We start from the raw sequence: 14,487 nt of genomic DNA on the forward strand, positions 1-14,487 counted from the left end.
GAAGTTGTACTATGTGAAAACATGGATATTTGAGTTGACTAAACTTTAAGTTGAAACAATTTTTTTTACAGTGTGGTTAAAAAGTATATAATTTTATTTTATTTTTTTTAGAAAATGACCGATCGTTTCGCAAGAAAAGACCCTTATTCCTTGGCTGGGATCATGTAGAGCCCTTTGAAACTTCAGTTTGGACCTTCAACTCATTGGTAAATATTGAAGTACAATATATGCAGAAAAATCCTGGAATATTTTCATAAAAAAACCTTAATTTGCAGAAAGAAAGACATAAACATCTAGGATGACATGGGGGTGAGTAAATTATCAGGAAATTTGAATGAATCCCTTAATTACCGAAACAACTCAAAACATACAGAAAGCAACTTTATTGTAGTGCTTTATTATAAACCAGGTTTTGTAATCTATCTGATGTTTGAATAATACTTTTGTTAGTGGATTCTCATGAGCAGAGAGGGCAAACTCTTATGAGACCATGTTAATAAACTGCCAGAAATACAGAAATGCTCCTTTGCGTAATTCAGACATAGTTAAGAAATAAAAATGACTTAACCAAGCACAATCAAGACAATAGTAAAAATGGTTTGTACATAAATTTGTGCTGCTGCGGCTGATTTCAAATAAGCAGTGCATTAAACTGCGAAAACACACACACACACACACACACAAAAGTAATCTTTCTTCTATATTAACATGTAAGGGCCATCAAATCTATCACAAAATCCATGCTTGGCCAGAAGAAATCTTGAACCTTTGAGGCACATTAAAAGAGATTGGAGCAAATGGACCGTTCATGATCTTGTACTACTGAACACATCTCAACTAAAATCTCTATCTAGAGTTTTCGTATTTTAAAGAGCATTCTCCTTATAAAAACCCTCCAAACTGCCTATCATGTTTTCCAGAGAGGTTGAACAAGCACTTATGGAGAAACAGATAAATAACACTGAATTCTGATAACTGTAAAGAACATTTACCATGAGATACAAAAGTGCTGCATTAACATTGGTGAATGATTCAGAAATGCAATTGGCTGATTACCATGCTACAATATATTATTGTCCTGAAGATGCTGACAACAAAATGTTAAATACAATCAAATGTCATAATCGGAAACATAATTGTGCATTCTGTACACATTCCGTTGTGCTATTGGAGTATTTGGTGCATTCATGTTTGCTGAACACACATCAAATGCATTTGTTAACAGACCAGTATTGCAATGATAAAAATGCATCAGGTTTTTTTGTTTGTTTTTTTTTTACCATCGTCCATTGAATATTCCTGTCATGTGTGTATGAGATGAATATGATCTTACAGAAGTCCTTGTGCTGTACTCGCTTACATACAAAATAATTACAGAACAGACATGCCAGTCAGTGCACAGAACAGGACCTGCCAAGTGTCCATTTCACATCGGCTACTCAAAAAACCTCTTGCCCTTTACGTATCCCTCAGGGTATCCATGTCAGAGAATGAAGCCCCTCCCAAGGGGCATGGCTAAATAAACCACTCCTTTTTGCTCTCGTCGATTGTCTCTGTGAAGGCGGGGTCATTCACGATGATTGCTGCATCGGCGCAGTCGGCAGACTCCGCCCCCTTGGCCTCGTTTGTGTGGTAGGAGCCCTTGTGACGGAACATGTGACGCACCAGAAACACCAGTGTGCAGAGGATGGAGAAAATCACCACTGCGATGATGCCTACGTGAGAGAGAATGCTATTAAACTCATGATTGTTATGATAAAAGGATTAGTTCTCTTTCAAATGAAAATTATCTCAAGCCATCCTAGGTGTATATGTCTTTCTTCTTTCTGATGAACGCAATCGGAGTTCGATTAATAAATATCCTGACGCATCTGAGCTTTATAATGGCCTGGGGTCACGAGTATGAGCTGAAGAAAGTGCTTCCATCCAAATCAATCCATCATAAATGTCTTTCACGTGGCTCCGGGGGGTTAATAAAGGCCTTCTGAAGAGAAGCGATGCATTTGTGTAAGAAGAATATCCAAGTTATAAAGTAAAATATCTAGCTTCCACCAGACCACCTTCTGTATTCAATTTACGAAAAAACATATGTATTTAACTTGCTTGTTTCGTAATATGAATACGGAAGTCATAGGACATAACCTAAGCGTTTTAAACTGCAAGAGTTTTACACTTGAATACGGAAGGCGGTCTGGTGGAAGCTAGATATTTACTTTATAACTTGTTAAATATGGATATTTTTCTTACAACAAACACATCAATTTGCTTCAGAAGGCCTTTATTAACCCCCCGGAGCCGTGTGGAATATGTTTATGATGGACGGATGTGGATGGATGCACTTTCTTCAGCGTATACTCGTTGGTCCTGTTCACTGCCATTATAAAGCTCGGATGCGTCAGGATGTTTATTAATATATCTCAGATTGTGTTCATCAGAAAGAAGGAAGTCATATACACCTCGGATGGCTTGAGGGTGAGTAAAGCTTGGGGTCATTTTCATTTGAAAGTGAACTAATTCTTTAATAAATCGTCATTAAAATATATTTAGAAATATTTTACACCAATGATAAGATGTCTAAGAAATATAATCTACACATGTATGCAAATACAGTCACATTGGATAATACACATTGGTTGGATGGTTAGTTGTATTTAAATTTATTGCCATCATCTTCACAGGCTAGCAATACAATACAATACAATAAATACAAACATTTTATAATATCCAAAAATAAATAAATAAACACCAAGCAATTCTGTTTATACTTTTCTATAAAAGATTTTTTTGAATGTACTGGTCCATATTACAAAATAAGCCTTTCAAAGTTTGTCCTGATAAAAATTGTTGTCTCATGAGATTAGAATTACTAGACAGACCAAAAAAATGTTTTACAGACTCAGCAAGTATCCAGCTAATAAAAATATGTTCTAAGAATGTTCCCATTAAATGGTTAGTTCACCCAAAAATGAAAAATCGGTCATTAATTACTCAACCTCATGTGGTTACAAATCCGTAAGACTTTTGTTCATCTTCGGAACACACATTAAGACATCAATTTTATGAAGCAAAACAAGTGCTTTGTTTGCAAAAGAAAAAAAAAATGTATCACTTTATTTACAAATATTAATCTCCAACACCTGAGGCCCATTTCAGAAAGGAGGTTATGAGTATGTTAACCCTGAAATGAGGAAAACTCTGGGTTTTCCGTTTCAGAATGGGAGGCATGTCAAACCCAAGAAAGCAGGTTAAGTCAAGCCCGTTTCTAAAAGGGAGGTAACTCTTACTCAGAGCCAGTTACCATGGTAACTTACTCTGTGAACCTAACCTGGTCAGGAGCAGGTTTTCTTCGGTAAACCCAGAGTTTGTTTCGGTCTCCTCCCCCTTTTTAAAGTGCAATTGATGTTAAAATAGTTCATTAATTTGAGCATTCTGCAAAAATGCTTTTCGTACGGAGTATTTTTGTCCTATTTCAAGTACAAATATCTAAAAATTCTTAAATCAAGATGGATTTTGCATATACGAAAATTATATAAGATATTTAGTCTTGTTTCCTGGGGGGGGGTCTAAATTAAGTACATTTTACATAAGTAAAAAGATCAATATCTGCCAGTTTGGTAATAAAAATAATCTTAATGCAAACGGAAAACAAGATTATTCGGAGTGTCTATTACTAAGTACAAATTTATAGTAGTTCCGCCCACTAACGTCAGACCAGGTTAAAATTGGTACACGTTCCTGTGGTTGCAGTGGTGTAGGCAGTGTGTTCGATTCAGAGAATTTATTTGTGATGCGATTGATTGGGTTCGAATCCGCCTTCTGCCGAGCTCGCTATTCTCCATTTTACCATCACATATCACATCAGAAAGGCATTTATTTTCAATAAAAATGAAGAAAATGTTCTAAAAGTGGAAGTAAATTGCCTAACGAGTGTTTAATAATAATGAAATAATTTACACTTTTATTATTGCATCTTGTTAAATTATTATTTTTTTTTGCATGTGGGAAACCATGAAAATGAATATTAGTTCAATAACTTACCGTTCTGCAGTTTTCACCTTTGATATTATAAATATGTGATAAGAATTAAAACTTGCATTGACTCAAGTATCCGGACGTCACATACTGTTGCCATGGTGAATCGTAATATCGGAGCTGCATTGATGATGGCTTTTCATAGTCATGGTGCATGCGCTTAACTCAGAGTCAGAGTCGACTGAACTAACTCGATTCAACTGTTCTGAAACAGAAAACTCAAAGTTTCCCATTTCAGGGTAAGTCAACTCAGAGTTCAAGTTTTAACTCAGAGTTGGTTGAACCTCCTTATTGAAACGGGCCCCTGCTCTCGCATTAACACAACACACATGCGTCATGGTCCTCTTGTGAATGTGCGTTGGAGATGTGTAAGAAGTGGTAAATAAAGTGGTAAATTATGTTTTTTGTGCAAAGAAAACACTTGTGTCACTTCATAAAATCAAGGTTAAACCACTGTAGTCACATGGAGTACTTCTTTACTACATTTCTGGATCTTGAAAGTGGTAGTTGCATAGGCTGTTAACTGACGGACAGAAGCTCTCAGATTTCAATAAAAAAGATCTTCATTTGTGTTCTGAAGATGAACGAAAGGCTTATGGGTTTGGAACGACATTAGGGTATTTAGGTATAGTTAATGATAGAATTTTCAATTTTCATTTTTGGGTGAACTATCCCTTTAAGTTACCAAAACATTATTTCTGAATGTTCACTGAACCTTCTCAATGTCCAGTTCTTGGTTATGTGAACATTAAGAGAACTTTCAATTTTGCAAACATTGTGAAATTGGAATACACATTGCAAGTGCCCTGTATTGTTGTGCATACTTAATGTAAGCATATTAAAAGTGTGTGAGAGTATTACACTACAACAGTATATATCACCTCCAATTATTGCAGAGTCTCTGTTGACACCTTCACGGCTGACCTGTTCCTCGTTGAATGGGAACTGGGCACCGGCTTGAAAGAAAGAGAAAAACTTTTGTGAAAAGAGCAGTTTTCTGACTCTAAACGTTTACAATCCCTTTCAAATTATTTCTTGGCATACATGAAGTACAGAAGGCCAGTGTGTTAATCTGGTGGGCAGATGAGTGAATCTTTGCACACACTCAGGAGGAGTCAGGGGGCTGGTGTTGGCAGGGGAGCGGATCTGAGACGAACCGTCTGCTCTTTTCATCTGCCGTCTCCACAGGCTCCAAACTACATATTCCACAAATATCCATGAAAGCTCAAGCTACTCAATGTCATGGCTGTAAGAGTACAAACACCAAAAAATAATGCTCTATCTAAAACTAATTATTACTTTAAAAATACAAGATTGCAAATACATCACCATTTGCAATCTTAGTTTAGTTCTGTCTTTACAAAACTTGTGAATTCATATTGCCATGGATTTGAGGATTAGCGGTGTACTGAGGTATAAAATGCTAAATAAATCAAGTAAAATAGTGCCAATTGAATACAAAATATTTGCATAATTAAAACAAAATGAGAATTAAAAATATGTTATTAGATTTTATTGAAATAATTAATTTCTAATATTTTACTAATATTTACACAATTTATTATTTTAATATTATATTATATCACCTGATAAAATTATTAATATTACATTATTAATATTAAAATTAAAGTTATAAACTGATTAATTTAAATTGTTTACAGTTTAAGTATATATTTATTATTTCAATGTAATAATACTAATAATTTACTATAATGTATTTATTATAATAATTTATTTTATTATTTCTAAAATTTTAACTACACTGTAAAAACAAATATTTTCATGATTTGTTATCACAAATTCTTTTCTTTTGTCAACTCAACTTCAATAATTAATGTAGTTCAGATAACATAATATTTCGAGTTTCTGTTGATTAAACCAATCGCCTTCATTATATTAACTCAAATTTTTAATTTCAATGAACTCAAAATTTTAAGGCAACCAGATAACTTACTTTTTTTTAAGTTAAACCAACAATTCTTTTTTACAGCATAGGGGTACTAATAATAAAAATAATGCAATTATAACTAAAAACTACATTAACTATAATAAACAAAGAAAATAATAAACAAATGTTATAAAAAGGAATGCATTTGGGATGTAACACCGATTATACAAAAATATCAGAATTATGAACTCAAGATGAATGAAAAATACCACTAAAGACTAAAATAAAGTAATCCACACACATCCTCAGGGAAACACACATATTATAGAGGACACTTTCCATTATCTTTATTGTTTTTATACTGAGCTAATGATAATACCGCTGTAATACCCATGTCATTATATATTTCTTCCAGGCAACCAGGAAAGATCTCTTTATAACAGAGAAATTCTATAGATATTCTTTTCCTGCTCAAGAGTAAAACATGATGTGGAACTTTTTCCACAATAACTCCCCTGCCAGTACAATATTTCATTGTAATGTTAAAAAGATGTAAGAGCAAAATACCACCAATAAAGAGTTGTTTTTCATCATCATTCGGTTACCTGAATCTGGGTGCCAGGGGTCAAAGGCTGCAGACATGGGCGGCACTGTGAGTGGAGACGCCCCGCAGTTGGACTCCACCAGGACTCCCTGTATGGAGGCTGTGGAGGGCAGTACGGTCCTCAGGGCGGCCTTCAGCGGGGCGATGCGGTTGAACTGCACTCTGGAGAGACAGCCCACGAATCCTGGGGTGTTATATCGCTCTATCAACACCGGATCAATCTGACCCGTTTCTGAAAGAAAACAGCAGCATTTTTATATATGTGAAGAGAAAAAAGCTGTTCTGTCCTTTATTATCCTCAGCTTTTCTTCCACTATTACTACACATCACAACCAAACATCCAGCTATAGAAAGAAAAAAAAACATCCCACCTGAAGTCTTAGTAAGTAAACACAATGTTATTACAATGCAGATAAATGAAAAAAACATATGCTAAGATTTTGAATATAACGCATTTTATCAGCATGGTACCTGTCTGCGATCACAGATGCGGAACTGCGTATATCTTCCCAGCCTATAGCAGGTCTTGCAACTCTAAGCTAAATGCCTGATTTCTCCTTTCTGTTCGTCTCTTTCTCAATCTACCTATGTGAAATCTTGACTAGAAAATTGTAGATTTCCTTCTGTTTAACGTGAATGTGACAAATAGCTATCTGTCCAAGAGCTATCTGTAGATATCAACCCATCACACTTTCAGCTGCTCTCTCTCTCTCTCTCTCTCTCTCTGTGTAATGCAGCTCAGAGTTACAGCTCATTTCTGCTAGAAATGTCTGAAGGGAAACCTGGAGACTGGATTGAGATCAGGAGTGAAACCTGGAGCTTCACATGATGATCAAATGAACGGAAAAACAGAAAACTGAGACATGCATTCATAGACTCTGTGGGTTATGACATTGTTTTGTGACAAGAGTTCAGCTGTGTTCATTTGAAATCAAATTTTATTCCTAATCAAATATACTAAATCCTAAATGAATAAATTAATTAATTTCTCAATATAGACTGAAAAATAGGTAGGTCTCTTTGAAATGCCATTTCTAGAGTATATATATTTAATTATGTTATACTTTCATTTTATGGACCAGCGTTGAAGACTTTGCTTCCCAGAAAATCAAAATCTTTGTTGAATTAGTTTGAGCTGCAGAGTTGTCCTTCACATGGACCCTAATAATCCGACTGTAATCGGACTACTAGCACAGTTGGACTTAAAATATCACATGTACCCACATCAATTGGAATGAATTAAAATTTCATTCGGATTGTAAAGGGTGTTTTAAACCTTTTCTAATCCGATCGAGAGGACATGTAAACACTTGATCGGATTTAAAACCGAAACTAGAAAGTACTGCGCATGTGCTGTGATGTAGAAATGGCATGTATAGCACGGGGAATGAGATGTTGTTGTTGAATATAGTGTTGTGTCATTCTAAAATTCTCCTTCCGCTCATTGTCTGTGAAGTGGAAAAGGACAAATTCCCATCAGTCTTTGCTTCATACTCTCATTCACAGACGCCTTGTTTTGTTATTCATTTATTAAAAAAACAAATATTTTTAAAAATCTTACTGACTTAACGTACATGTTACATTTATGCATTTGGAAGACACTTTTATCCAAAGTGACTAACATTGGATTCAAGGTATACATTTTATCAGTTCATGCATTTCCTGGGAAACAAAGCTATGACCTTGGCATTGCACTGATTTGTGAGTTACAGGCACACATGCATACATTCCAAATGCACACTTAAAACAACAAATAACTCAATTTAAATAATGCTTACCAAAAACTTTTCCTAGGAATATTGTCTTCACGAGGTTAAATTCAGCATCTGAGGCTTCAGGAAGAGTGTAGCCTACTGTGGGATAATGATCCACCTTCAACACATATTAAGACTCATAAATCCAGTGAATTTTAACAGTCATTCATCTGAACTGTAAACCATCTTTGTCGATTGGCTCCACTGAGACGATACAGTACCTGCAGCTGAATGAGTCTGTCCTGTCGGGTGATGTTGATGTTATGGGGCTGACCGTTCGCCATGTTACGATGATTCAGGCTGATGGTGAACGGCTCCCTCAATCCCCCCAGGTTATAGCGGATCTGTAGAGTACCTGAGGGAAAACACAATCAATGTTTCATCAATGTCAAGTGCTTCTAAGTTGGGTTATTATCATTAAAGAGTTAGTTCACCCAAAAATGAAAATTCTGTCATTTATTACTCACCCTCATGCCGTTCCACACCCGTAAGACCTTTGTTCATCTTCAGAACACAAATTAAGATATTTTAGTTGAAATCATATATCTCTGTGAGGCCTCCATAGGGAGCAATGACATTTCCTCTATCAAGATCCATAAAGGTACTAAAACATATTTAAATCAGTTCATGTGAGTACAGTGGTTCAATATTAATATTATAAAGCGACGAGAATATTTTTGGAGCGCCAAATATAACAAAATAATGACTTATTTAGTGATGGCCGATTTCAAAACACTGCTTCATGAAGCATCGGAGCACAAATGAATCAGTGTATCGAATCATGATTCAGATCGCGTGTCAAACTACCAACGGCTGAAATCACGTGACTTTGGCGCTCCGAACAGCAGATTCGACACACTGATTCATTGTGCTCCAATGCATCCTGAAGCAGTGTTTTGAAATCGGCCATCACTAAATAAGTCGTTATTTAGTTTTTTTGGCACTCCAAAAATATTCTTGTGGCTTTATAATATTAATATTGACCACTGTACTCACATGAACCGATTTAAATATGTTTTTAGTACCTTTATGGATCTTGAAAGAGGAAGTGTCATTGATCCCTATATGGAGGCCTCACAGAGCCATCGGATTTCAACTAAAATATCTTAATTTGTGTTCTGAAGATTAGCGAAGGTCTTACGGGTGTGGAACGGCATGAGGGTAAGTATGTGTAACGATGCGGGACTGAGGCAGAGATCCAAATGCAGCATTTTAATAAAGTAGAGTGGTCATACAGGCAGGGTCAAAACAGGAACAGTAAGGAACAGACAGAGTCGTAGTCAGGGCACAGGCAGTAGATCGAGGCAGGCGGATATCATTCACAGAACAGTATAACAGGCAAGAGTCAGGACAGGCAGCAACGGGTCAAGAACGGGTAACAGACAAGATCAATCACAGGCAGACCAGATACAAGGAAACGCTCAGAATTGTCACAAGGAATCAAGACTTCGCGGTGAGGTGGTGTGTGTATGAGTCCTTTATAGTCCTGTTAATGTACTGCAGCTGGGTGTGGTGATTAGTGATAGTGATTGATGGCAGAGTGCAGGTGATTGGCAGAGAGGATTATGGGTAATGTAGTCCGGGAACTGACAGGAACAGATGGTGATCATAACAGTATGACAGAATTTTCATTTTTGGGTGAACTAACCCTTTAACTAAAACTAAAAATCATTAAAAAATCTTCTTTACTTGAAATAAACAATAACTAAAAATTAAATAAAATATAAAAAATCCTGGGTTTTTGGGCTTCAAAATATAGCGTACCATTCACTCCCATTATAAAGCTTGGAGGAGCCAGGATATTTTTAATAAAAGTCTGATTGTGTTTGGCTGAAAAAAGTCCTATACACCTAGGATGGCTTGAGGGCAAGTAAATTATGGGATCAATTTCATTTTTTCATTTTCTAACCCTTTAAGCATTAAATCTGAGCTCTAAACAAGCAAACAGTCTCACCATTTTGCCGCAGCACCACAGCCAGGTAGTCCTGCGTCTTGGAGCTAATGTAAATGAGAACGGCGGGCGTGTGGGAAGTGCTGAAACTAAAGCTCAGTTCCTCACGGGTCAGATTACCCACTGAGCTTAGGAATCCAGAGTCACCTTCTTTAACTGCAGGAGAAGAGCTGCTCTCTGACATGAGGTCGTACCGCACCAGGGTCCCACTCTCAAAGTACCCACCAACATCTAGAATGGAAGCAGATGACAATAAGAACAAAGCAAAACTGATTCAAATCGGCTTGTAGTCCATGTCTGTTAGCTTTGATGTCAGTACACAGAGATTTGTGGATTTAAATATTTTTGTCACTCATTATGTTACAGTCAAAACAAAACTGAATTGACTATTTACTAAAATATGCCCATACCATCATTGCAGAAAGGCCCATCGAAGGCGGTCATACTGCAGTCGCACGAGTATCCGTTGTATTTCTCAATACATTTCCCTCCATTTTGGCAATGCATTCCATAGCTGCTGCAATGACCCGAGCATCCAGGCTTCACCCCTGGTGTGACCTTTGCCCTGCCCTCAAGGTCAAGTGTCACCCCGTTGACCTTCAGGGAACGAATGCAACCCAGAAATCCTCTCTGCCCCCCTGAGGCTCCTAAAGAGTAACACATAACAAGATATTGGCCTTAATAATAAAACAACTTTTTTAATTAAAAAATGTATAAAGATTTGATAATTTCAATTAAAATAACCAATAACTACAAGACATTTTTAAATTGTTATTATGAGATATTATGGAACCAAATTTACTTTCATTATTATTATTATTATTTTTAAATATTATTATTATTTTCTTAATTTATTTATAATAATTAATTATCTTATTACCTGGAGACAAACGTATTATTATTATTAAAATATTTTTTAATATTATTGTTTTTTCTCTTCATTTTTTCGTATTTGGCATTAGTTTGAGTATCAGTTTCTAAATCTTTATTTCTATTTGCCCACATAACTTTAAGATTAATTTTTTGTACACCATGTTTTGTACGTTTTTTTGTGCGGGGCTCCGTAATTTTTATAATGTTCTAATAGAAAATTGTTTTTGATTGATTGATTGATTGATTGATTGTCATAGCAACCTGGTTGTCTGGAATGTTTCCTCGTGAGCTCATCAAACAATAACAACATACATAAAAGACACATGCAAATACAGAAATGTTTTACAACTGATGAAATCGATAGGCTGTGTGTGAAATTAATCTTGGAAGCCTAATTTATTGAGATCTTACCTACAAACAGCTGACTGAAGAGCTGCAGGCGGGTGTGGCCTTGATGCGGGGCTGACCGCACCTCCCTATGCAGCTTGTCCAATCGCAAAACAGCCTCCTTAATATTCCGTTCCGCCTCCACCTTGTGCCACTGGTCATCATTGAGGGGTGTAGATGAGCTCACCATTAACTCAACAGGCCCGTTGCCCACATCAAATGAGAATGACACCACTGTAGCAGCTGTGGAAAGCAGAGTTGTTTTCGTTAACTAAACTAAAGCTATTAAAAATGTTTTTTGGTAATTGTAATAAAATAAAATATGAATTTTAGATGAAGAACAATCTTAAAACCACAGTTTATTGTTAGAAATGTTGTGTTGGCAGCTAACTGAAATACATTTAAGTTGAAGTACTAAAATCACTAAAAAAAAAAAAAAAAAATCAATTAATAAAAATGATAAAAATGACAAAAGCTCAAAAAAAATTACTAAAACTTAAACCAATATTAAAATGGAAAATGAAAATATAAAAATAAAAGCTAATTCAAAATATTAATACATACTATAAAAGTATAATATCTTTTCTCTGGAGGGAAGATAATAGTGATTTACCTCAAGATGAGGTGCAAAAAATATCTGGTAGTCTAAATGTAAGCTTACATTTGAGTTCTAAGCGAATGAAATCTGGATTGCCCAGGTTTTCCAGAAAGACACCATGTGAGGCTGAAGTCTTAAAATAGAAGGAAACGTCTGCGCTGGTCTCGGCTTGGAAGGTGGGAAAATGAAGATAAGATGCAGGTGTGTTGAAGGACGCTGCGTTCCAGTAGTGACCTATAAAAGAAACACACTGACAACTCAGTAGACATTTGTTTTGGTAAAACTTAAAGGGGACATATTATGCCCTATTTTCAAACTCTTGATTTTGTTTTTGGGCTCTACTGAATAGTTTTTCATGCTTGAATATTCAAAATACACATTATGTTTCATATTTTTTACATTGTTTCAGCTCCTCTCTTCCCAGTCTGTCAGTAACGTTCTGGGGTGCGTTTCCCGTACAACTACGTAACTCGCTGCTTCACTACCATGCTACAATGTATCGTTGAAGAAATCAACTAGCTAGTCATGACTGTTTCAGAAACCGTATTGTCGCAAACCTGTCGTTCAGCCATGTTGGTGAATGACGTCACGCAGCTGGTGAGTAATAACTTCTTTAAATGAATCCGTTTGAGATTGACTTAATGCTAGATTTTTTGCTATAAATTATGGACATGGTATCTGAGGATCTTTTTTTTTTAGTTATTTTGCTTTAATTCCAGATTCAATCATAGGCTTGTTCTTACGTACCAGAGTACGTATGCACACGCACACTCTTTAAAAACGGTGCTTCAAATCTCTTGACAAACTAAAATATGTAAATGACATTTGTATATACTCAAAATAAAAGATCTACATTGTACTTAAAGGGATAATTCACCCAAAAATGAAAATTCTATCATCATTTACTCACCCTCAAGTTGTTCAAAAGCTATATAATTTTCTTTGTTCTGTTGAACACAAAGGAAGATATTTTGAAGAAAGTTTGTAACCAGGCCACTTTGGGGCACCATTGACTTCCATCGTAGGAAAAAAACTACTATGGAAGTCAAAGATGCCCCAAAACTGTTCAGTTTAACACATTCTTCAAAATATCTTTTCTGAGTAAATGATGATAGAATTTTCATTTTTGGGTGAACTATACCTTTAATGTCAGCTTGTTTATTTTGCTCCAGATAATGATTTATCAAGTTCACATGTCATAAAAACAAGAAACTATGCTTCTAACCAAAGGTCGCTAGCTGTCGTTCCAACCACACAAGCTTGCAATGCAGTTTGCAAATGTTGAACTATGTTATCGCCAAATCGTTGAACTATGTTAGTAATGACGGAACTTGCGATGTTAGTTGGCTAACGATACTTTTGGGAAATGCACCCCTGTTTAGTTCTGGTCTCTATGAAGCCCCTCCTTCTGAAAAGCACAATGTGCTCTGATTGGCCAGCTGGACCAGTGTGTTGTGATTGGTCAACTGTTTTGAGCATGTTTCGGAAGTGTCATGAACCTTACCATAACCACGAGTTTCAGCACACTACTAATGCAACTTAAACAGACCTCACCCCTTTTTTGCATATGCCTTGGGCGGGAGTTATTTAAATGAGGAATATTGTGAAGTGTATGTTCACATGTTCTCATAAATCTCTCCACCAGTGTGTAATGTTAGCTTTAGCCACGGAGCACTATCAAAGTCATTCAGAATCAAATGTAAACATCCAAATAAATACCATACTTACACGATTAGACATGCTGCATGACGAACACTTTGTAAAGATCCATTTTGAGAGTTATATTAGCTGTGTGAACTTTGTTTATGCTGGTTAAGGCAAGCACAAGCATGAGGGGAGCATGAGATTTAAAGGGGCCGCGCAGCCTGAATCGGCGCATATGTAATGATGCCCCAAAAAAAATCAATTAAAAAAATGAATAAAAAAAAATATATGGGGTATTTTGAGCTGAAACTTCAAAGACACATTCAGGGGACACCTTAGACTTATATTACATCTTTTAAAAAGACGTTCTACGGCACCTCTAACCTACTGATTTTAAAGGTACTTCATAGTTAGTTTTGTGGATAGGCCTGTGATTGTTTCTGTGATCGGACCAAGAATAGGTATTGATCTAAGAACATGTCCTACTTGGCTAAACTATGCTGCATGTTGTAGTTTTGAGAGCATGACCGCACTTACGATCTCCTTGGCAGCGGAGCGGCCCAACAGTGAGTTTGGCTTCGGATCCAGAGCGGTGTATATCGCCAACCACTACCTGACTGACAGGCAGATGGTCTTTATACATCAACACACCAGCATCCTCTTTCCTGGAGAAAAAAACACGATGCAGAGGAAGAATTATGGACCACAAGGGGGCAATGTAGCATTGTACAATACAGAAGACATGGGATATGTTCA

The 14,487-nt window shown here is 36.2% G+C and overlaps 1 protein-coding gene across 1 annotated transcript in view; it reads right to left on the minus strand.

The window, feature by feature from the left end:
• Positions 1-387: 387 nt before the first annotated feature.
• Positions 388-14,487, minus strand: part of cntnap2b (contactin associated protein 2b) — a 45,566-nt gene continuing 31,466 nt past the window's right edge. Inside the window, exons 16-25 of the mRNA XM_067362154.1 lie at positions 14,269-14,396; positions 12,151-12,321; positions 11,514-11,732; positions 10,640-10,876; positions 10,233-10,460; positions 8,500-8,633; positions 8,303-8,396; positions 6,526-6,756; positions 4,914-4,988; positions 388-1,715 (exon numbers count right to left, since the gene is read on the minus strand). Coding sequence (XP_067218255.1) covers positions 1,516-1,715; positions 4,914-4,988; positions 6,526-6,756; positions 8,303-8,396; positions 8,500-8,633; positions 10,233-10,460; positions 10,640-10,876; positions 11,514-11,732; positions 12,151-12,321; positions 14,269-14,396 — 1,717 coding nt within the window. The 3' untranslated portion in view covers positions 388-1,515. The remainder of the gene's footprint in view (positions 1,716-4,913; positions 4,989-6,525; positions 6,757-8,302; positions 8,397-8,499; positions 8,634-10,232; positions 10,461-10,639; positions 10,877-11,513; positions 11,733-12,150; positions 12,322-14,268; positions 14,397-14,487) is intronic.

The sequence above is a fragment of the Chanodichthys erythropterus genome, chromosome 16 (genome assembly GCF_024489055.1).
Source record: "Chanodichthys erythropterus isolate Z2021 chromosome 16, ASM2448905v1, whole genome shotgun sequence".
Lineage (NCBI taxonomy): Eukaryota > Metazoa > Chordata > Actinopteri > Cypriniformes > Xenocyprididae > Chanodichthys > Chanodichthys erythropterus.